The sequence below is a fragment of the Monopterus albus genome, unplaced genomic scaffold, assembly GCF_001952655.1.
Source record: "Monopterus albus unplaced genomic scaffold, M_albus_1.0 scaffold15.1, whole genome shotgun sequence".
Taxonomy (NCBI): domain Eukaryota; kingdom Metazoa; phylum Chordata; class Actinopteri; order Synbranchiformes; family Synbranchidae; genus Monopterus; species Monopterus albus.
In genome coordinates this window covers 1230117-1253824 of record NW_018127895.1, presented here as the reverse complement: position 1 = coordinate 1253824, position 23708 = coordinate 1230117, and the positions used below count along the sequence as shown (strand labels likewise).

The window sequence follows — 23708 nt, the reverse complement described above, 5'->3', positions numbered from 1 at the left end:
AGATGTGGTCTTACTGTAACATCATAGCACTGGTGTCCAAATAACTAACAGTAACCTTCACAGTATGAGTGGGTGGAGAGGCGGTGAGGGCAAGTAAAGAGACAGAGGAATAGAGCTGCATTATTTTGTCCATGTATTCCTTTATTACACATAATTACTGATTTAAACAAGGTTTTTTGTTGCCTCATTTTTAAGGATTTGTAGATAACCAGTTCAGGTGTACATCATGATGCAGGCACCATTTGTCTAAATAACACATGAAACATCTGTTATTTCTGCCACATCTGTTTTACCTGCTGGTTTAACTCTATAATGAAGTTGCCATTATGCTGCACTGAGAACTGTCACTGTACTGTGTATTCTCTCTCACCTTCTCCCGCCTTGTCCTCCACTCTTTGTTTGCAATATGTAACTTTCAAAATCGTACACTGCACGGTGCTGGCTTCACCATATGGAGCTCAGCAGTCAGATGCTTGTTAATTGTTTTGCTGCTAGTAAAAGGAAAAGGGGTGGCAGAATGGTGAGGGAAGGGGAGGGAGATGGATGTCAGAAATCAGAGGGACCCCTACTGCCATGTCTGGATGCAGCAGTGACTGCGCAATGAGAAGAGAAGAGGGAGAGTGTGGGCAGAGTTGTCTTTCTGGCTGTGTTGCGCTGTGCATTCTGGTGTAGGTGCCCCACTGACAGCCCAAGATTGATGGATAGAGCTGTGTATCGCACATAACATCAGTTCTGTCCTGCTTTCTCTTTCATTCTGAGTCTCACTCCCTCATCACTCCTCCCTTCCCTTCTCTCTTCTGCTCTCCCCTCCCTCCCTCCCACCGCTGCTCTAGGTCCCTTGTCGGTCCCTCTCTTCTGTATTACTTTCCAAAAGGCATCTCTAATGCTGCCAGAGAGCGCGCTGTGAGGCAACAGGAAAGCGAGGTGAGTGGATTGCTATCTTTGAGACAGCTTTTCCACTTGGCAAGCTGCGTGTGAGCCGGGGAACTGGACTGGACTGTGGTGTTTCGTGGAGGAGGTGGGAGAGGAGGTGGAGGAGCAGGGGCGATAACTGAGGGGCAAGCTGGACAGATGGAGGATGGCATCCAACACCTGGGACACTGCATGGTTGACATGAAGGAGCTGAGTGCCAACCCTGAAGGACTGACCGCTGCCGGTGAGCTGACTGCACTGTGCTGTCTGACTCCCTGTCTTTTATCTGTCTCCTCCACCTCTCTTCTCTGTCCTTCCTCATACAGTTTAACTCTGAAACACCTTGTGTGCTATTAGAATTGATTTTGTTTGCTGCACGGTATACTCCTGTTTCTATAAATGCATGTTCTGGCGATGCCTAGTTTTTGCATATATTGTTTGCAGTGGTTCTCTCTCTCTCTAACACACAGATAGAGCATCAGTGTGTTTGAGTGTGTGTGTTGGAGAGACAGAGAGAGAAGGGTGAAGGTAGAATGTGAGAGGGAAACTTTTTTAAATGCGCAGTGATCAATAATCAAATGACTGAATTCAGTGTAGATTTATTATCTCATCTGGATAACTCATGTCTCAGGGTGATATTGTTGCAATTATTACTAAAATAAGATTAAGTATATTGTCCATTAACAAAGTGTTTCCAGGTGATAGATGAAAATTGTTTTAAAATTTTAAAAGCTAAAGATGCACACCATGTGTTACCAGCCAGTTGATATAACTGATAACTTAATAAATAGTCAACTATCTTCACAATCCATGCCAGAGAATTGATTTTAAAACTTACAGGCTGCCTTTGTGCAAGTTCTCATTATGTGTTAAGTTCTTGCACTGTGCTTGATTTAAAATCAGAAACTCATTGGCTTACAATGTGATAAAATATGTCAGAAAAGTCTAAATATCCTAGTTCAGGGTAACACTGAATTTGTTTAAATTATTATTTCTGCAAATTTTCATGCCTGTGGATGCGTGCCTCTGCACACATGCAGGTTTATCTCTGTGTGTGTTGTTGTGTGCATGTATGTGTGTGTGTGCACTTTGTCTTTTTACTGCAGTCATATTCCACATAGCCTGAATGTGTTGTGTCTAATGAGCACTGGCAGAGGCAAACTAGATGTCTCAGTGCCCATCAGAACAGGAAAATACTTAAAAGATGATGCCACAAAACCTGCTCTCTAAATCAAATACCTTTGCTTAGCAAAAGGACACACACTGCATACAGCTCCTCTAAGCATTCGCATTGGAATGCAAGCTCAACACCGACATCTTCCCCATGGGGATAAATAAATGGAGCCATGCGAAGAGGACTGAGAGCTCAATTCGTGATGCCTTGCCTCCTTTGCCTCGAACTACACTGATACATATGCTTATATTCACAATTACAACCATGCAAACATGCACACATAAGGAAATAATGAAATAGTTACACACCAGAACATCCACTCATAAGTCCACATATGCACATCCTGAGATGGTAACAGTTATGACCTGATTATGAACCCTAGATATGTGATACTATAAAACCAAACAGTCACAGTGTGAAGATGACACAAGACAGGTGTGGGAGTATAACAGTCATGACAAACACCTCACCTCACTGTTTTCTCTAAGTGTCCCGGGAGACAAAAGGAAAGGACAAAGCACATAATTACCATGTCTCGCATGAAAGACAGGTTGACAACCCCACATTATCAGTGGCAAGGTGTGATAGGTTCTCTTCATTTGTGACAGGAGAGAACAGTGGGACCAAACCGGCTGCTGCTCTGTACTTATTAGGATGGGATTGAATTGGCATTTTACAAACTCCCCACTACAAGGGGTAAAATTATGTTATTTCAACTATTAACTTTTTATACTGGAATTATCATATGGACGTGTGAGCATTCAATGAAAGCTGAAACTCAGTTAATGTAGTTATCATTGCACAATGCTTGACATCACAAAGCTATTGTGAAGCAAAATGTCTTACTTCATGCTTGTTAACCATCCACACTGCGTGTCTCCTTGACGTGACAATCAAGACTTGCTCAGCACACCCAGTAGTTTCACAATAGTTTATTAAAGCCTGGCAAAAAGACCATCTGTCCCCTCTCAGTCTCCCAAGACAGTAATGTGATGATAACTCACTCTTCGATTCAGCACCACTTGTCCTAATGGGATGTCTGTTTATGCAAACATCAGTTGAGTTAGAGGTGTGTTAGCCTTGCTGATGACTGAATCATCATAAAGGATGTGCAGGTGTTGCTTAGGCAATTTAAACTACAGGAAAGAGAGAAGGTGAGTGGAGTGAGACTGGACAAAAGGAGTTAGAAGAAAAAAGACTGCAATTAGTGTGTGTGTTTGTGTGTAGTAAGGACGAGGGGTGATGGCATTTGTGGGTGGGATGTAAAGGTTTATTGAGAGTCAGCCAGTTGCATTCCTGAAATATCGAATCTCATGGTGCCACATAAGTGAATTATTAATATCACCAAAATATAAACAGGATTTGTTCTTAGGCACAGGCTCTTAGAGCTAATATCTATTCATGAAGAGGATCAGCAGGAGTGATTAGGAATATGTATTATATGCACCGTGAAAGGGTGAATTATGAAAAGTGTTCTTGGAAATTGCTTGGTTTTCTTAGTAGAGTTTGTAGCATATGATGGGGACCAGAGCAGCGACAGGCTGTATTTTGGAGCTTTGCCACAATTATTTTTTTGTGGAGTCAGGAATAAGCAGCAATCCCATGTAAAGTCTGTGTGCACACCCACACATTTCTTGCTTCTGTTCCTCCTTTCACAGTATCTGCTATAAGCCAGTGAGTGGTTATAACACTGGAAGCAGGGCAGTGAGAAGAAGGCTAAGTGATCGTGTCCAAGATGGACAATTTAAGTCCCTGTACATTAATTAACTTTGTCATCCTAGAGAAATCACCTAGTTTGCTCACGCGCCAATAAATTGCCCTCTCCTCTCTCTTCAGCACGCCTTTGCCCCTCTGATACCACCCGTGGACAGGACGGTGATAGATTGGATGTACAGTCGGGCTGTGCTGTTATTTCTAGAGCCAGATGAAACTGCAGTATAGCGGGCGGGCACACCTCATTTGCTTTGGGTCCCTCTGGGAGTTACATCTGCATGTGTCGCCTGCTTGCCTGCTGCCTGCCACCTTGCTGAGCTTATTACCATATTCATAATGCCAGCGGATATCGATTATAAATACCACACCTGTGCCACTTTTCCACACATACGTATCTAAACATTGGAACTGGATCACCTGAGCTTCAAGTGCTAAGGAGATGTAATTGAGATGGACAGTACAGGTAGTTGACCTCTCCTCCTGTAGTGGGTAATTACTGTAATTAGACTTGTTTTGGTCAGCCAGATTCTTACCAAGGGGTTAACGACATGCAGTGTGTTCAGTGCTCGAAGACTGGTGTCACAGTGTACATAACAGGTGTTTTGTCCTCAGGTTGTGTATGCATAATTTGTTCATGATCTTAATAACTGTGGATATTGAGTCACAGTGAATACATGCACAGCAGTTTCCAGAGCTATATGGGAACAGTGATAAATGTCATGTAGTCAGTATTCATTCTCAAAGATGCTGCATAACCTGTGTTGCCTGTCTTATAATCAAACGTAATTGATATGATACTTTTATAAATACTTGACATTATACCTACAAGCTTTGCTCTAAAATGCAGACATCTTTTAACTCCAGACTTTCTCCTCCTTCATTTTTAAGCATACGTGTCATGTGTGTATCCCTCATGATCTGTATCTCCAACCCTTACCAGGCCTAGACTTAGCTTTACTTCTCATCTTTATTCAGTTATTTCTGCAAAGCAGGTATTTCCCTTGCTTCCTTCCACTCTAGATACGTTGATGTCAAGCACAGATGAAGTCCTCAAAAGTAACTGGTCTGTTCAAGTGACAGTCCATTACGATAATGTGGCACCAAATACAGGACCCAACATCTGGCTCTGTCTCAGCCCACCTACCTAAAAGGCTCTCTGTTTCCATCACACAACAGGCCATCCAGGCTCATTAATGTTTCGTCAGCACTCCCTGTTGTGACAGCATGAGGAGACATGAATCCCAGACAATACTGTGAAAACCATACAGCAATACAAAGTTTAATTACATACACTTTTGGCCTGCTTGTGTAACCATATGTGTAGGGCTACAACAAATAATTTCTAAAATTGATAATAAAAATAGTCGGCAATGAATTTAATTATTGATTATTTGGTCTAGTCACCTAGCTGTGTGAAATGGCCAAGAGCAGACATGGCTGGGTTGGCGACCATGTGAATGCTACTGTTGTGCACTCCAGTTTGGTAGGTGGTGGTAATGCACCCACAAGTTGGTTTGCCAGCTTCCAATCAAAAGAAGAAGTTACATTGTTATGTATATTATGATGCTAATTATATATTTAGGAACATAATGGCGGGTTGTGTAGGCTGCTAGCAATGGGCGCTAAATGCATTTTCATTTGTGTTGCATTCATGTAAACATGAAACACATGAACAGTCAAGCATTATATTCAACACAATAAGCAAAACAAAGTTACAGTGTTACAGGTGTGTACAGGAACTTTGATGACGTTAAGAGTAAACCTAAATGTGGTGAGGGTTGTTTATGTATACTCAGAATTACTTACAACCATCAGCAGTAGTAATCATGTTTGTATTGGCCCTTTACATTCAACATGGTATGTTTTATGAACGTATAGCCTGAATTATTTTAAATCATACAAATTTTAGTTTTTGTTAACACTGTGCACTTTATAAATGCTCGAGTCTTGAGCTAATCATTTTTGATTACCATAATACACTGCATAGAAACATTTCATAAGCATTGTTTAAAAGAATGCATTTGTTTTTGTAATGTAGACAATAGATTTCTGCATGTTTTTATACATCCAATTAATCCTAGAAATAAATGACTGATTGTTTACTTGCCCACCTCCTTCAGCTATTTGTGCACTTGATTGATGTCTATCCAACATGCAGTTTTGTCCTGCACTTACCTGAAAACTGCATCATTTTGTTGTATGTTTCACTTGTTCTCTGTAAAGTCTTTGTAGACATGATTTGTGATGAAAGGCTTTGCAATTAAACTGACCTGATTTGACATAAATGATGCTAAGAAATTGTGGTGTCTGAGGTACTGTAATTATAAAACACGAGGAAATCATCTTTTGTCTTTGTGAAGGATCCTCATTATAAAAAATGACTATTACCTAAAGTCATCTGGTGCTCATACATCAGTAAGCATCGAGTATCCATGGCTCATTAGTGAGGTTGATGAGCCTTAAAGAGGCCAATTGTGTCCATGCACCCTAGGAAGAGGAAAAAACCCCATTTAGTGGTTTTTGGTCCCTTTCAATGTGTTGCCCCATCATGCAGGTGTTTCATCTGTTTGGTGTTTGAATGGTTGTGTGTTGGACTGGGAAAGTGATGAACGAGAGACAGCATTGGTGACAAATGATATGAGCAGTCAGTCCTCTACCCATCATTATGCCATAAGCCCTCAAGGACAGTGAATACCCACAAACTCTTGTTCTAACAGTCACAAAGATTGCATTGTGTTTGCATAATCTAAATGAACATTTACACTAATCACTGTGGCATATTTGGAAGACCGTTAAAATTCTTTAGAGATAGTATTTTAACATGCTAGGAGCATGACAGGCTTTAGTACCTCTGCCTTTGCTCGTGCTTGTTTGTTGGTTGATTTGTTCACAACATCACTCATAAAGTTGTGAATGTATTTGCATGATTTTTTTGGAGAGGTAGAGTATGGCCTTGGGAACAATCCATCATCATCCTGATCCGTGAATATTTTTAAAGGATTCTTCACAGTTGTGGGATAGGGCCAATTTCAATGTTTTTGCTTCTAAGAACTCCATGCATTATGCCCACAATGCTGGGACAAAAATTGCACAATAATATCGACATAAGCTCTACCACACACCAAAGTATGATCCAAGTAATAGTCCAGATGTGGTGATCCAGAATGTTCACATTTGTAGAGGTCACGAAAAACTTGCTACTGTGAGACAAAAAAATAATGCTTCTAGCTGAAACTCTGCTGTTTCAGTAGGATGTCAACAGATTTGATGTATCCTGAAGAAACCTGCCATTACTGAAATATCTTTTTTCTTGAATAACTTTCAAACTAATAATGATATAAATGTGATTCCAAATGCTACGGTCAACAAATCATATTATTAGGGTCAAACTACAGCATGAAACCACTGCCAAAGGGGACAGTGATCTGCCTTGGCAGAGGTTTGTGCTCTCTAAGTGCTGTCTGGTTTCTCATTGAAATGGGTTTTGTTTCCACACCATTTCCATTTTGAAAATGAATAAAATTTTTACCCTTTAGTTTATTTGATATTCTGTTTCAATGGACTATGTGACTGTCCCTTTTCATTTAAACTAGAAGTATACCGCTAATCCTGAAACAGCTTGTCGAATAATTAAATGGTCATCATTAGCAGTTAAGATAAGTAATCATTTAATGAAGGAAAACAGAAACTTGGGCTCAGAAACTGATGCGGGCTTTTGATTATTTTCTGAAATTTTATAAACTAATGCAATAATCATAAATAATTGACAGATTAATTATTGGTGGAAGGTTGTTGAAGCTTTACACCTCTTGAATGTTAGTTTAGTCACTTTTTCATGAGTTTTTTTTGATTGACTCTTTAATTATTCTAATGTGCTCCTCTTTCTTCCCTTTTTCTCCCATACCCTCTACTTTTATCTCTTTCATGTCCTTCTTTCCTACTCTGTCTCTCAGGTGTTATTCTGACACCCAGGCTGCCTCAGGTGGAGTTCAGCCTTGGTAAGTCCTGCATTTACTCTGTGATGCAAGGGTCATTTTACTTTACAGAGACGTAATGGAAGTGAGGCTGTCCCACATTTAGTTGACATCTTTGCCAGCATGTTAGATAAAGACATACAGCCTCACTTGCAGGTTTGCACACCTTCAGTAAGGTCAAACTCTTCTTCCCTGTCCCAGAAACACAACAAAGGTTTACGGCCTATCAGCCCTCTTGGCTAAAATAAATCCAGATTTAATACTTGTTAAACACATACGGAGCAAATCCTAACTGGGAAAGTAATTTCAGCAACTAGGAGCACAAAAATCAAAGCAGCTTGACCAGACTTGCTGTATAACTCACCCTTAATTTAGACTAGTGCTAGATAACTGGAGAGGTCTGGGGCATGTCTTTAAAACACAACACACATTGTAAAGCAAGGCACTGTGGTTCTTCATAGATAAGCAAGAGAAATTGTAGTGCATACTGGAAAATGCAGTGATTTGAGAAAAGGCATAACATACTTCCTCTTTTAGTCCCAGCTAAAATTTTGGAATGAGCTACAGCTGCCCCACATTCCATGGAGGTGAAAAATGTATACTGATTATAATGAGCAGTTGTTGATGTTTAATTGGGTGCACATGTCCCAGTGTGGCTATCTGTGTTTGTGTGGTTTGTGTATGGGAGGGGTGCACAACCTTTGCAATTAACTTTGCAGCTAATTAACATTTAATTATATCACTGTTGGGAATAGTGCTGCCCTTAGATGGTAATGATCAAAGGGGCAGTCCATTGTCTTTACACATGAAGTTAGGTTTACTCATTATGAGCAGTACTTAGCCTGTGAAAACTGTTTAATGTTTTCAGTGAACCCAGATTAGGCTTTATAACGTTTGAAAAATCACCATGATGACATCCTAAGGGTTATCTCGGCTCAGGTTTAAGACTTTTTAAGGGAGCCTCGATGTGTGGAGTTTGAGAGAAGTTACTGTTTAGGAGAAAAGGAAGGTCTAATTAAAGATGCTATCCAGCTCCATTATGGTTCTACGCAGGATCCAGCATTTCAGAGTCTGACCCAAACTAGAGATTAAATGTCAGAATATCTCTGCCTGTGACTTTGATTTTTTCATCCATCACTTTACATTCCCTCAACTCAGAGGACGTACGTCCGTATATCACTGTAACTTACTGCAGTCAAAGCTATATCAACAGTATTTAGCTAAGACAATTTAAAAGTCATTGTTTAAAGCTTAACAATATAACCAGTGTTTAAAAGTAAACTACTGAAGCCGCTCATCTAACAAGAATTATAACCCCACAGACTGCAAAAGCATTTCTTCCTTACTTTTGTACAAAAAGAACACAGCGGTCAACTGCTTATCACTCCCATCACTTGTTGAGTTTTCTACCGCAGATATGGGCTCACTTTTCCAGCCAAAAGATAATGAGGATGCTCATGTGCATCAGTGTTTTTATTTTGACACTCTGTCAGAAAACTGTCTAAAGAAACTTCTCTACCCAAAATTTAAGAAATAAACAAGCTCACCAGAGAAATTTAAATGATGTGCATGTTGCTGTCACTAAAAATACCAGTGAATTTAAAACTGTGACTGTGTGCCTTTGAGAAGATGGTCGGTCTTAGTCCATCTATAGTCCATCTATATGAATGTATCAAGCCACTGTATGAGAAGTAATGCTATGAAAAATGAATGAATTATTTATCTTGACCCCAGCCATGACTTCCCCTCAGAAACTCAAATTGACCCTCCCTGGCTTCATTGCAGTGTGAACACTGATAAAGTAGGAAATGCAGTGAAATGACCTCAGCCCTGCTGTGCATTGCCTATGCAAATAACTTGTGTGTGTTGCCACTAAAACACAAGGTACACAAAAGAGAGAGACACTTTATTATTCTTTTATCAGACTGTCAGTGTAAATGATGGCCATGACATGAATATTAACCACAGTTACCAGGAAACCTGGCTTTAGTCTTACTGAAGCCTTTTGTTGTTTCTCAAGTTCTTGGTTCTTTACATTAACCCTGGTGCTCTGTTCGGGTCAGTGTTGACCTGGATTAAATTTTCACTTAATGACAGTGAAGTTTAAAAAAAAAAATTTCCACAGTGAATTTATAATACTCTTCAACAGTGTTTGAGTTGGAGGGTAAAAAGACAGAGGGTTTAAAATATACACTGTCATTATTCCAAAAAAAAGAATGTAAATTGTACAGTATTTTTGCATACACATCCAGAAGTATCAGGTGTAAATTTGCTGTGAATGGCAGTTCACAAATGATTTTTGAAATATACGCAATTCATTTCAACCTTGGTGCTCCATTCACATATGAAATGGCATATTACAGGCATTATATCAAAGTATTTTACTGATTTAACGTCATATGCTTGTCATTATCTTATAAATTCACTTGGGTGTTAAGCAGCACTGTGCAGCAGGGGAAAGATATATTTATTTCAGCACAGCAGCCCTTATTTTCCCTCTGTTCTCCCCAGACCCACTGCCAAACAGGTGTGCAAAATGGTGGCACATGCAAATAGTGTTGTCAAATTAATTGAAGCGTTGAAATAATTATCATGATGAATAAGCATCTTCTGGAGATGAGCATATATTTGTCTCCTGTGGCAACTCCCAGGGCTCCCCTCTCGATTAAATGGAATTTATATTCATTGTGAGGTCACAGAGGCCCACTGCATTAAAACTCACTTTCAGCAAATTCGACTTGAAAGAGCTCAGCATATTCCAATCACAACAAAATAAATACAGCATAGTAATTGAAGCCTCTAAGGATGGGCAAGTATTATTACTTCAATTGCTCAGTTGTTATGGTAATTTAGAAATCAGTCTCTGTATACTTCAGTAGTTGAGTCACTTGATTAAACTGCAAGTCACATCATTGTTAAATTAATTTCCACCTAAGATAAGGCGGTTAATTTACTAAGTAATTACCAAAAATCTACAAATGTTAATCTTCTTCAGTGCACTCTAAATGTGGTCATTGATTTTTCTTGTTGTTCAATCTGTTATTGGAATCTCTCTCGCTTTAAAGAGCCCATGGTGTGCTCATTTCCAGCCATTTAAAGTTTAATCTTGGGTACCTCTAGATTAGCTTTGCACCTATCATAACTCCAAATAGTCTGTAATTATTTCAGAACAATAAAACCAGAGAGCCTCCTGAAAACGAGAGGATAGTTGTGTTTTCCTCTTATCATATCACTCCCTCATGATCTGCCCTCTCGCTCAGGCTTCCTTATAAAAACTAAATGTCTCTTCCAGGGACTTCCTTGTTCTCTCCCCCTGTCACTTTTTCTATTTCCTTTTCCTGCCACCCCTACCCAGCATCATAATAGCTCTGACCTTAGAAGGTCAGGCGCAGTGTCATAATTCTGTGAGAGTGCCAACCTGGTGATGCATGGTTGGGTACCCTGTCCCATTTCAATCACCAGACTGACTGTGTTTAACTGTGCAGCAGGGTGGGGAAGGTCCGTCTGGCCAGTCAAATATATGTCCTCTGAAGTGATGCATGAGGACAATCAGAAACTTATTTGTCCCATTTTTGGTCTTCTTTGTATGTGAGTGCTTCAGATCCAGAAGTTAAAGTAATGTTAGAATCATGTCAAGACAAGAGGGCAAGTTTCATTTAGAGAAAGGGAAATGATGACATGATGAAACAGATGAAGCTCTGTGGCAACCTTTTTTGGCTTTTAGCACTTACTCTGTGTGTATACACACACACAGATACATGCATGAGCACTGCTGTGCTGCACTGCCAGATATTCTTCAACCCTGTCTTGTAGCCTTTTTTCAACAACAAGTGCTAAGAGAACCAGAAGCTCTGGATACTACTGTTACCAAGAACAAAAATTCTTAATTTTTTCCAAGTCAGTCAATAAGTGTAGACAGACAATGTATGGATAAATCCTCATTTTAACTCCAAATTGGTTGGCCTTGACCTGTTTTATAATTGGGCAGAATTTTTCATTATATTTTCAGATAGTCAGCTACATTCTAACCAGCTACATGCCTAAACTGAAGTGGTCTAATTGTCAGTAAGGGCACACTCAAGATGACAACATTTAATCTGTTTCATTGCTTTGGTCTCGCTAACGCAGCTCCCTCTCTTCATTCACTCGCTAGCTAGCTTGACCACTGCTGCTTTCTTTCTCCCTCTCTCTCTTAGTGGCATATATTTTGGGCAGGCAGTGAAATTTGGGGATAAAAATGAAAAAGTAATATCACTAGCTAGTCCAAATGCTTTTTTTTTAAACGGCCACAGAGATGATACAGTTTAGCAGTGTGAGCTACCACTGAATGGCTGGAAATTGGGCTGACATGGAAATCAAAGCTCACCCTCTCCGCAGAGAAATGATGGTGTGTCTGCTTGGCATGATGTTGCATATCACATAAATGTTGTTGCTGTACCTGGCTAGGTCCTGCTATGTTTGAACAAGGTCTTGCTGGGAATTTCACACAAAGCAACTATCTCTGAAAGCCAAAAAAGCAGCTCCTACACGGCTACATGTAGCCTGCAGATTCCTAAGTACCATGTCTGAAAGGGGCTTAGAACCCTAGATCGACCTTATCCGTGTTTCATTTATTCTCTTTCATTACCTCCTTTGGTTTAGTGGAAAAGCAGTTCTTCTTTTCTTTTTCTACTTCTACAGTCATGCTGCATCATATTTTGGACATCTAAGGTAAATTCATATAAATTAGATGACTACAATTAAAACTTGTCCAATGGTTTTCAGTCTTGTTTCTGAAACATCTGATGAAATGTGCCATAAGAACTGTGTGAACAGTACATTCATCCATAAAACATGCAAACTTACATTATCAGCACTGTAGTGTGGTTTCAACACCATTTGGGTCTTATCATGTAGGAAAGCAGCACCTGTAATTCACATTTCTAGGCTTGCTTTGTAATGGCTACATGCACCATTTGGCTCCATTTAGATCGGGTTATTCCTTTCATGGTTCACTTTCTGCTCCCATTTTGTGGCAGGGCTCCTACTACCAGACTCTTTTGCAAATTCACAAACGAACAGTAAGCTTGTCACCTCAAGAATCTAGACACTCATTAACGCCTTCAATGCAGCACTTTCCAATTTAATATCACAAAATGAGATGTTGTACTTTGAATACCCTTAAGTGAATTTCATGATGAGACATACCCTGGAGAATTTGAAGAATTAACATATATGATTCAGTTAAGTTTGCAATTAAAGGTCTATTTCAGAATTTATGTCACATTGATTTAATGTAATCGATGCAATAAATTAAATTAGTATTTAGCATGCAGTCTTTTCAGGCTGTCTAGTTTTCGCTGAAGGTCTCTTGACTTGTTAGTTTTAGTTATTTGATGTTTTTTTTCAGGTTCAAAGTTAAACTCTCATCTTATCTAATCTAATTCAGGAGCCAATGCTTTTAATCTGTATCTGTGTGCCTATATGTTGTTTGCTGTGAGGGATATTTGTGTCCATCCACTCACTGATGCTATATTGGACAGAGATACATGTACATTTCACAGATAAAATAAGATCTACATTTTTTTTTTGTGGTCTACTGGAGCAAGACTGCAAATGGTTAGAGAAGAGAAAGGATTATGTACAACAGATTTCTCAGGCAAGACAGATGCATGTGTCAGACAGAAGGGCATGTTAAGAGTTGTAATAACCTGTTCCATTTTTACCTCATTACATTTTGGTAAATGATAAATCAGTACTGCAGTATGGAGTGTATGCTTAGCTTATTATATAATACTGTATATTGGTCATGTAGGGCCACATTCAGAACAAAGAAATTAAGTCAGTCAGTTCAAAAGTTATACTGAAAGAGCATATCTAGAAGATATCCGAGTCTTATCCATAAGATATATTACATATACTGTATATTACACCAATGACTATGAGTCGTTAGCATAAGGACACGTATACAGGATACTGGCGCTGTGGACCGCCTGTGCACAGATACCTTTCATACCTTCTAGTATAAATTTGCTAAACAATAAAAAACAATAAAATTGAAATTGAATTCACCATAACTTTAGTTGTTTACATTTTTTCACTCAGGAGGTCACCAGCACAGCTCTTAATGTAGCAGCATCATGACACCAAACTAGCCAGTCAGTGTCCAGAACTATCACCATTGGCAACAAACTGACCAGTCAATCAGTACACATGATTAATGTGTAAGTCCTGGCCCCAGGGCTTCAGCCCAGGAGGCCTGTGCATTAGATTGCCAGTTCTTATAGCAGTTGTACATGACACCTTCATCCCTAAGCAGCATGTGTACATCTGCTCCCATTTTTGAAATTCACAGAAGGAAATTCTTAATTTTTTCTGAGCCCTAAGGCAAGTCAGGTGATCATTGTGGCTCTGACAGAGGAGATGACAACACCGTGTAAATAAAAAGTGACTAGTTGTCAATAGTTTTTAATATTGTCTAAGTTTGTCATTTTAGTGGGTGATGTCTGTGAAGCATATCAAAATGTAACAAAGCTATCAATGTATTTTGTGAATTCCTTTAATTGAACCCTCTGGAATGTTTTACATGTTCAGTCAACTTTCAACCACAGATTTCTCTGTTGCAGATGAAGCGTGTTCAGTTTCACATAAAATAGATGGAAAGGAATAGTAAAGTCAGACTACAAAAAAAGCTTTGAATTTTGTATGCTGAAAGATGTCTTTTCATTCCTCCACTTTCTTGCAGACAAGTGTATGACAAATGCTCATTAAAGCCCCGCTTTGTTTGTGTTGCTGCTGTTAAAAAAAGTCAAGGACAATCACATTGACAGTACAATCAGCATCCCAGTGTTGTTCCCTTTTAGTTTTACAATAAGTGAATATTGCTCTGGTTTAGTGTGTGTGGGGGTGTGTGTAAACAGAGTCAGCTTTATACTATGTCCTTTATGTATCTACTGTATCTTGCAATAAAGGTACAATTTATTTTGCTTTCTGCAGTTGCACAGTAGAAAAGAAACATTTTACCTAACACAGAGAGAAATAAACCACATCAAAACCTGAGATAAGGAAGGTCTGCAGTACATACAGTATGTCAAAGCAGTTGGCACCCTGCTCCTGAACTCTTAATTGCTTTCACCAACTTTATTCCTGCTCTTCACTCCCTTTAAACAGCCTCCTACAAGAATCCCTTTCATCTCCACTTGCCGTTCACTTAGACACTAAAAATCAAGCCCGTGAAGATGGGACAACGTTGTTAATGGAATTTTACCCACTGAGTGATGTTATCCAGACTTTTTGCAGAGTAATGTGTGAAACTGGCAAGCCATTGCAAGCAGATCGATTGCTGTTTACATGCCAGAATTGTGCTGGCTAGATAAAATGCAACTCTTGGATAGGATCCAAGGAGGCTGCTGAACACAGATTTGTCATTATTGTATTCAAGTCCATACAACTGATCCATAATTTGTAAAATTAGAGCCATATCATGTCATTTCTGGGTATCACACTGACTGTGTGAACAGAACTTAAACTTTTATTCAGTATGTTTTAAAACTGTAACCACAGAAATATGCATTTTGGTTGCACATACAATAACATATTTTGAAAGGTCAGGAAAAATCTGCTTCTGTGGTCAAATCTTGGACTTTACTATGCTATATAAACCTATGCAAAGACATAACAAGGATGTCTTAAATAGATGCATCAGTTTAGTTGTGATGGGATCGGTATGTTTTACATTGTTATGGGTAGTTTCTATGCGTAACCAGGAAGCATCAGGTTTCCCATAAAGGTTCTGTGGGATGCCTACTGTACTCTTCCTGTCCTTGTAAGCCAGAGAGGCTGAATGACAGGCCACTTGTGTTATTGGAAATGAAAGCCCTAATAAAAGTGACACTGCCAGTGGGAATTCTATGTGCCTGGTTGCCATTTTAATCAAGTGCTGAGGCAACAATTTTATGTCTCAATGTATATATATTTTATTCATTTCCTCCAACTTTTATTGCACTTTGAGATTGAGGCCTCAGAGAGTGAGGAGATTTAACTCTTCTGTTCCTTTGTGGTAATGCTTATCTTTAGTGCTCTAGCATGTGACTTAAAAGCTGACAGGAGATATTAATAAATCCTCTTCCGTAGCTGTTTCCTTCTGTTTCTTCTTTCTGTTTACCATGTTTCTCTGTCATGTGTCACCTTCTCCACTGTGTGTCTGTCATAAAGGGTTCGCTCTCTGTCATCTTAATTTTTGTGTTCTCTTCCCTGCTCTCCTCTCATCTCCTTTTCTCACTCTGTCCTGTTGTCCTTCCATCGGCGCTCTCTCTTCCTCTCTGTAGCCTGTAATGATCTGGTGGCATTAGGCAGAGACAGGAAGCCCAGCGCTTTGGTCCAGGTGGCTGTCATAGATCCCCACAAGCAGCACCTCATCTCTCACACCTGCACAGAGATCGTGGAGGTAAGGCAACACACACTCACAAACATACACATGCACCAGCCTGTCTTTGCCTTTTTCTGACTTTTGATGTTTGTTGTTTTGCTGTGTGTCTGGGTCACTGGGTCTTAGTCGGTGTTCTCTCCACCTCCTTCTGCCCTCCTTTTTCTAAATCGTTTTTTTCCATCTGACTCACTAAACAAACTATGAGCAGCAACCTTCTATTTCCCATGACAGTTAAGTCAAGACATTTATGAGAGTTTGTGTGGCTCTAAATCAGTATCATCTCTCAATATATATAAAGTGTGTGTGTCTGTGGGTTTAATTGTGTCTTTGTTCCTGAAAGTGAATGTTTTTGTCTTCTTGACCCTTTAAATGCCTTTTTATTACCTATGACATGACAGTGCTGTTGCTAAGGAAACAGTCACACAAGTGTTTTTTAGGTGGCAACAGCTGCACCCCATCTCACTGAGGAACACCCACTTGCACACATGTACATGCACACACATTTTTTTTTCCTCACATGAGGGCAGAGTTTCCAGTCACATAAAAAGGAGACACTTTTATTTTCCTGCTAATCCAGTAAAGCTATGTTAGCAGAACCGTGTCTTTGAGAGGCTGCATTTCAGCTGCTTTTCCCCTCACTCCTATGAAGGGAACAGCAGTGTGTGTGTGTGTGTGTGTAAACACAGGATGTGGTAGGATACTGTATGCTGGCTCAGCGAGCTCTGTAGACACTCTGAGTGCCACTGGAGTTTTGATTTCATGGCTGTTATGTTCAGAATATGGAGTAGGATCTGAGGATATGGACTGTTTTCGACTTCACAAAAGCAGGGTATGTGCACAATCTATGTGATTTTACAAGTCTGTCTGCATGTTTCAGGAGGTGTTTAGGAGAGTCTGAGGAGTTTTCTGTGCCATGTATTTATTTTTTTTAGCCTGGATAGTGCTATAAAAGTCAGCATCCCTGATATTACATGAACCAATATATTTAGCAGTTCACACAGAAATCAGATCACTTAGATCAATAAAAGTCATGTTATATCAACTCAGAATAAACTCATTGAAAATAACTCAGTGTGACTTTGACATCCTCTTATTTGTTAGGATAGTTTAAACCAGTGGGGTTTCCCGCTCATACATTGCTATCCAACAAGCACAGCAGTAGATGTTCATTAACCTGTGTGACAGCAGAAAGACCTGTGTGTGTGTGTGTGTGTGTTTGTATTTGTTTGCGCTGAGAGCCCCACTGTGTGTGTAGTATGAATCAGAAGACAGCACAACTGCCACTTGTGTTTCTCCTGGCATTACCGGGATGCCAGCTCTCGACAGCTGCTGCTGGGCTTGCTGGACATGTGAAAGCACAAGTATTAGGCCTACTCCAGTAAAAGACATATTATCAGGGGCCCATAGTCTATGATATAAGTTTTGAATGTAAAAGATACATGACAGAACCTGCCAGCTAGTACATAGTCATCTTTACCCTTGAATCACTAGACAGGAGTCAGATAAAAAGAATTGGATGTCATTTCATCATGTTGGATCTGAGTTTTACTACTCTTTAGTTCAAACCAATGACCTCTCGAGTGTCTCATGACAGTTTGGATAACTTTTCCCTCATTTATTTAGGTGGCAACCCACAACAATAATTTAGGACTTTTTAAAAAAAAAAATTTATTTATTTTTAATGGCATTTAAAGCCTCAGTATGTAACTTAAGATACGTAGCACTGGCATGAAAGTCCAGATCAATCCATTCTGCTCCTCATAGTGCTCCCTCTTCCTGCTCCACTATGCTCTACTACGCTCTGCCATCTGCTGCCCAACTCTTTAGATACTGTATGTCATTATGAAATTACAAGAAATGAGAATGCAACAAAACCTGCTGACCAAGCAGAAATAATTGAAAATCCCTGATTGGTTAGCGAGGTCATTCCCACTCTAAATCTTTTAGAAGCTGATACCTCTGCACCACTGCCAGTGCTGTTCAATAAGTCTGGGTCACAGGAGGCTTTGACAGCAACTCTCCACATTAAGACAAGATTTAGAGCATATTTCTACAACAAAAATATTTAGCTTTAAGTTTATTAGAAGAATCTTAAGGCCTTTTTTAATTCAAATGATTATTCTGTTCACAAATGAATGTTTACAGTTAATGTATGAAAAAAAAAGCACTACCTTTTTGACAGCTGGTTTTGAACACTGATCGGTGCAAGAATTGTTTTATTTACTATTTGTATAAACTAGGTAAAAGCTTTTAGTAAGTACTTTCTGTTCATATTTTCTGTGCAGCGCACCATTAACATTAGTACGTAGTTTATACTTAGTAGCACTAATATACTGTATGGTATGGAACTGGGGCACAGTGTCATGTTTCCACAAAAGGCAGATCCCTTTTTATCTCCATGGAGTGAGTGTAATTCTGTCTGGGTGTCTGGGTACTGTATCTCAATCTACTGCTGGTAAAACAGGAAGGACCAGTGACAATTTAAGTAGAAAATGTAAAGCCCTCTAAATGTCTCGCAATGGGAGGCACCTTTGTCAAATTGTATTTTAAGCTGCTGACAAAACAAAACAAAACAAACAAAAAACTATCTGATATCTTTTATTGACTGTTTAGTGAAAAGAGATGGCTTCTGTTTTGTGTGTGTGTGTGTGTGTGTGTGTGTGAAAAATGTAAGTGCTTTGTTTTCCATGTTTTTGCTTTATAGCATGACACAAGAGATGAGAAATTGAGATGGAAACGCTGCATTTTTTGCCAAACCCTCATATGGCAGTGTAGGAAAATCCCATTCCTAAAACATGGGGAATGGGTCCAGGAGTGGTGGTACTTGAGGGCATTTCACGTCACACAAATACACTGGAGAAAACAGCCTTTGATATTATGCTAGACAAGCCAAGAATCCATGGAAGAAGTCCAAAAAGTCTAGTGTGCATGTGTGCAGTGAACGGTCAAGGGGGGTGGTATAAACCTTCAGTGTACGGAAACTTGAGTTTGAATACTCCTACTCCCCACCCCAGTCACACACAAACACACACTCACACCCTATAATGGCCTAAATTGGTTATTCCATGGAGGTTTGCAACCCAGACTGACAAAAAGACAAGAGTCAGGCAGCTGTCTCCCATAGCATATGTTGACCACTTGTATGACAGACTGGCTTACTTCTCTATGTAAATGGATCTCAGCCCATCAGTAGCACTAAGAAGATTCAGCCACAGCTGAGGTTTTCAAGCATGCTGGTAAGTCTGAATATGGCCTATTCAGTGTGCCAATGAGGAGGTATAAGGGGCTTGTGTGCGCCTGTGTGTGTACCTGCACATTCTTGTGTATAGTGTCTCTGTCTGTCTTTTTGTCAGTGTACTGTACTTATATGTAATTTGTGCTGAGTTCAAAGAAGTGCATTGTTCCCACTGCATCTGTACCCGCTGTCCTGAATCTGGCTGTGTTTAAGATGTTGGTGTAACAAATCACAAAATGTGGTACCTAGATGTCAAAATGGCACCGGGCATCAAGACGAGTATTACCACGTCTATAGAGGCTGAAACTGGAAGGAGTAGCCTGGTTTTATTTTCCATCTGTCAGCTCATGGAAGATTTCTGAAGGATCAGTGGGGTTAGTGGTGCAGTGAGGAGGTGGGTCTCTTTGTTTCTCTCCATCCATGTGTGCAGTTGAACACATTGGTTTGTGTGTGATTTTTAGAGCCGCTTCATGCTTTGGCTCTCAGTGCTCCAACATCCCTTACCGTAGTCTAGGGTTCTGCTAGTCAGTCTATTGCGAGCTGGATGGGGGGCTGAGAATGCATTCATTTAGAATTAGTTTTGTGTATGAATAGCAAACTAATAAAGGCAATAATCAGCCATTGCGCAGATATGTTATTGTAAAAGTTTGTAACTAATGAAAAGAAAAATGCCTGCACACTCACTAAACCACACTCTTAAATAGAATAACAAAGAAATAAAGGGTGCAGTATTTATTCCTAAGCAATTTGATCCCAACAAGATCCAAGTCAAAACATTGACCATTTAAATACATTAATGGTTTGGAGAGTTTTCCTTGGTACTGATTTCCATTAGCCTTGCACCCACATGTGTTGTGTGTATAATTGTTTCAGGTTTGTGCAATAAGTCCTTATTACTGTTTATCAACTTTCAGATAAATAATATTTTGATTATTTCATCATATCAAAATTGTCTGGAAAACCAAAAAAACATTAGTGTAGCCAATAGTTAGCTGACAATATGAGTTACTGAGAGTTTTGTTAATAAGTTAGTTGAAACACAGTACATTGCTTTGTATACCTGTATGAATAGTTTACATGTGATCTTGCCCATTGGAAGAATATTTATCATGATATTTATCATTATTTCAGTCACATTCTCCAGCCTTAGTTTGTTTCTTTTTTTAACTCAGGGGTGTGACCATACATTCATACAAGTCTGCCAGTCTGTCTGTGTCAGTCTCATTATCATTTGATCCCAAAGGATTGTGCTCTAGAAACGGCCATCAGAGCAGAGGAAGAGGAAGTCCCAAGTGTAAGCACAACATGCTTTGAAATAGTTCAAATAGACAATTACAAATGGCTAAACAGTCCTGGAGTCTTCCCAGGAAAGCCACTCAGCTCCTGGTGCAGTAAATTTGATTGTTAGAATTTAGATTTCATGCACCAGTTTTACACATAAAGGTCAACTTACTTACTAAGGTTAGCACAACTCTGTCTGTCTGGAAAGACAGCTGAATAATGGCTTTTGCAGCTCTGGAGGAAGCTTTCTGAAGTCTAACAGAATAATCCTAGTGACATCACCATCCTCACTCACAGGTCCAAAATGTTGGACCCAATATAAAATGAACTCTAATGTTTGCTACTTTGATTTTGACAATGTACATTGTATTAATCCATTTCTTGCAAGTTCCTTAACTTTATAGAAGTGAAATAATAAAATTATGGTCACCTGCTTACAGTAAACACTGTATCTGTCTTTGGTAAAAACGTATTTCAGGGAGCATTTTACCCATACAAGTTTAAGGTTCCTAGGCTATAACTGACTCCAGGCCATTCATGATTGTAAGTATGCACCTGAGCTACCTGCATCTCCAGGATGTCACAACATAATGTATATGTTTGATTACACACAAACTCTTTACAGATCTTGTCAGATTTGTAAATGATGCACTTGATGTCAGTGAAATGAGCAAATAATTCTGCTTGATTGTTCATTTTGATTAGATTGCAATGATAATCTTGTTTATTTTAAGTCCCTGTAGAAACAAGAAATATGTACCATGATACTGTGAGAAAATGCCACCTTTTTCAAATTGGTCTTGAATTAAGTGACATTATCTACTGCAGATACTGACAGAGAAACCTGCCTTATTTGATGATTCCTGTCTCTTATAAAAAACAAATGACATTAAGGCCCTCACTTTGCTGGCACTCCAGTGGCCTCAGAGGATTTTAAATCTAAAGTAAATAGCAGTGACAGCATTATTAAGGTTGACATTTTTACAGTGTAAGCAAACCAGGGTCATAGCAAAACAAGCTCTGCAGTTCAAAGGCATGGAAGTTAAGGGTGATGATGGGGTGGTGTGATTTCAAAAGAGGTTGTGAGTGGATGTCAGCTAATGGCATTCAGGCCTCTGGTAAGTTTGAACGTCCCACTACTGGCTGCTGTGTCTAGTTTAATCCCATTGCCACACTGATACTGTGCCAGTTTACCTGTCAACATTTGTCCCTCTTAGCCTGCAGTCTCAGTTGAGAGACTGTAGTTATGCTAGAGTTCCAGGTAGACCCAGCAGCAAGAGCTCAAGCTTCTCATTTTTGTACCCAGGAGAGTCAGCATGGCTGGTGAGGAAAGTGGAGAGGAATACCGGGAGGAAGAAGAGGGCAGATTGAGCCCAACTGTTGTCTTATTTACCCACCCATGCTTCCCACCCTCTCCTCCTTTATCCCCTATGGCTTCCTGCTTTTTCATGAATGTGCATGAGGGTGCACACTGTCACCTGTGCATACACATACAGTATCTCACCCTTTTTCTGTGATGTTGCTCTTTATGACAGGCCAACAAAGACCCGCTGTTTCTGACGGGGGTGACCTTCCCTTCAGAGTATCCTGCTAGCCCGGAGACGCTAGTCAAGCTAACTGTGTATGATGCAAAGGACAAGAGCCAGGAGTCAGTGAGTAAATTGTTCTTTTCCTCTGTGTCTCTTTGTTGCATGTTTTCATGTTGAAGATCCAGTGTGTGGGAGAGCAAACATGATCAGAATGTATTCAAAGCCAGTTATAAAGCAGTCATCTTTCAAGTGTTGGTTGTACAGCACTGATCTTTAAGATTTACAGGGGATGAACAAAAAGCTGTAAGAAATCCACTGCAGAATCTCATCATGGTTAAATTTATCCTGCATATTTGGAGTGGGACTTATGGCACTATCTTAGAAATCATTAATCTGAGTTTTTCTCAAGACCAAGACCTTTGCCTTGAGTTTTGAGGGAAATGGGTGTGTAGCCTTTGATGAGCATCTGAGCATGGCAGCCTGTACTTTGGCAATGGTCCCCAGGAAAACCAGCCAGCACATCAGTGAGAATGTGAAAGAGAACCACACACAGAATCCTGAATGGGCCAGTCCCACTGGTTCAAACATTTTGAACAGACTTTAAAAGAGGCTCTTCAGTGTGGGTATATGTATTATCTTAATCAGGCAACCCACTCAGCCCTCGCTGCCAAGATTTTAATTTGGCATATCTTACTATGAAACATTCATGAACTTTAGGATGAGTAAAGACTCCATTATAGCAGTGGTTAGTATTAGCAAATGTACCATGTTAAAGCCACTGATTTTGTGCTGGCACAAAGCCAACAATGTCACAGTTCAGTTTCAGTACAGTTTAAGTAGTTTTGTAGCTTGAAACAAATTCATTTACACCAATTATGGTGAAGTGTGCAATTTGCTGCTTGTTTTGGTCTAAAACTGTGTGTTGTTTTGCTGCCTGCTGAAACAGTTCACAAACCCAACCATCGACAGCCAAAATTTCTGAAACATTTTCATATACTGATATTATGCACATTTAAGTGCATATCAAAGTGCAGATTTGTCGTGATAAAGGGTATTATTTAAATGACGTAGTTGTAGCACAGGTCAGACAGTGTGGCTATCTCCCTTTATTGCTTTAATCTTCAGTTATCACACCAAGCTTTCCAAAAATTGGTAGACAGTCACCAGTCTGATTTAGCACTCTGCACATACAGTGAAATCATACAGGAAACATCTTGAGGATGCATCCTGAACTCCATTTTTTTCTTGAGCCACCACCACCAAATACAGTGGGTACGGAAAGTATTCAGACCCCCTTAAATTTTTCACCCTTTGTTATATTGCAGCCATATGCTAAAATCATTTAAGTTCATTTTTTTCCTCATTAATGTACACACAGCACCCCATATTGACAGAAAAACACTGAATTTTTGACATTTTTGCAGATTTATTAAAAAAGAAAAACTGAAATATCACATGGTCATAAGTATTCAGACCCTTTGCT

General features: G+C 39.6%; 1 protein-coding gene across 8 annotated transcripts in view; it reads left to right on the top strand.

Annotated features, from left to right (window-relative positions):
• inpp4b (inositol polyphosphate-4-phosphatase type II B) overlaps positions 1-23708 on the top strand; it is a 216714-nt gene that overhangs the window by 87286 nt on the left and 105720 nt on the right. For 6 of the 8 annotated variants that reach the window (XM_020591783.1, XM_020591781.1, XM_020591782.1 and 3 more), the window contains 4 exons: positions 834-1156; positions 7753-7797; positions 16080-16198; positions 22232-22348. In XM_020591783.1, the coding sequence (XP_020447439.1) occupies positions 1072-1156; positions 7753-7797; positions 16080-16198; positions 22232-22348 (366 nt within the window). In that variant the 5' untranslated portion in view covers positions 834-1071. The remainder of the gene's footprint in view (positions 1-833; positions 1157-7752; positions 7798-16079; positions 16199-22231; positions 22349-23708) is intronic. The other 2 variants (XM_020591784.1, XM_020591785.1) reach the window with 2 other exon arrangements.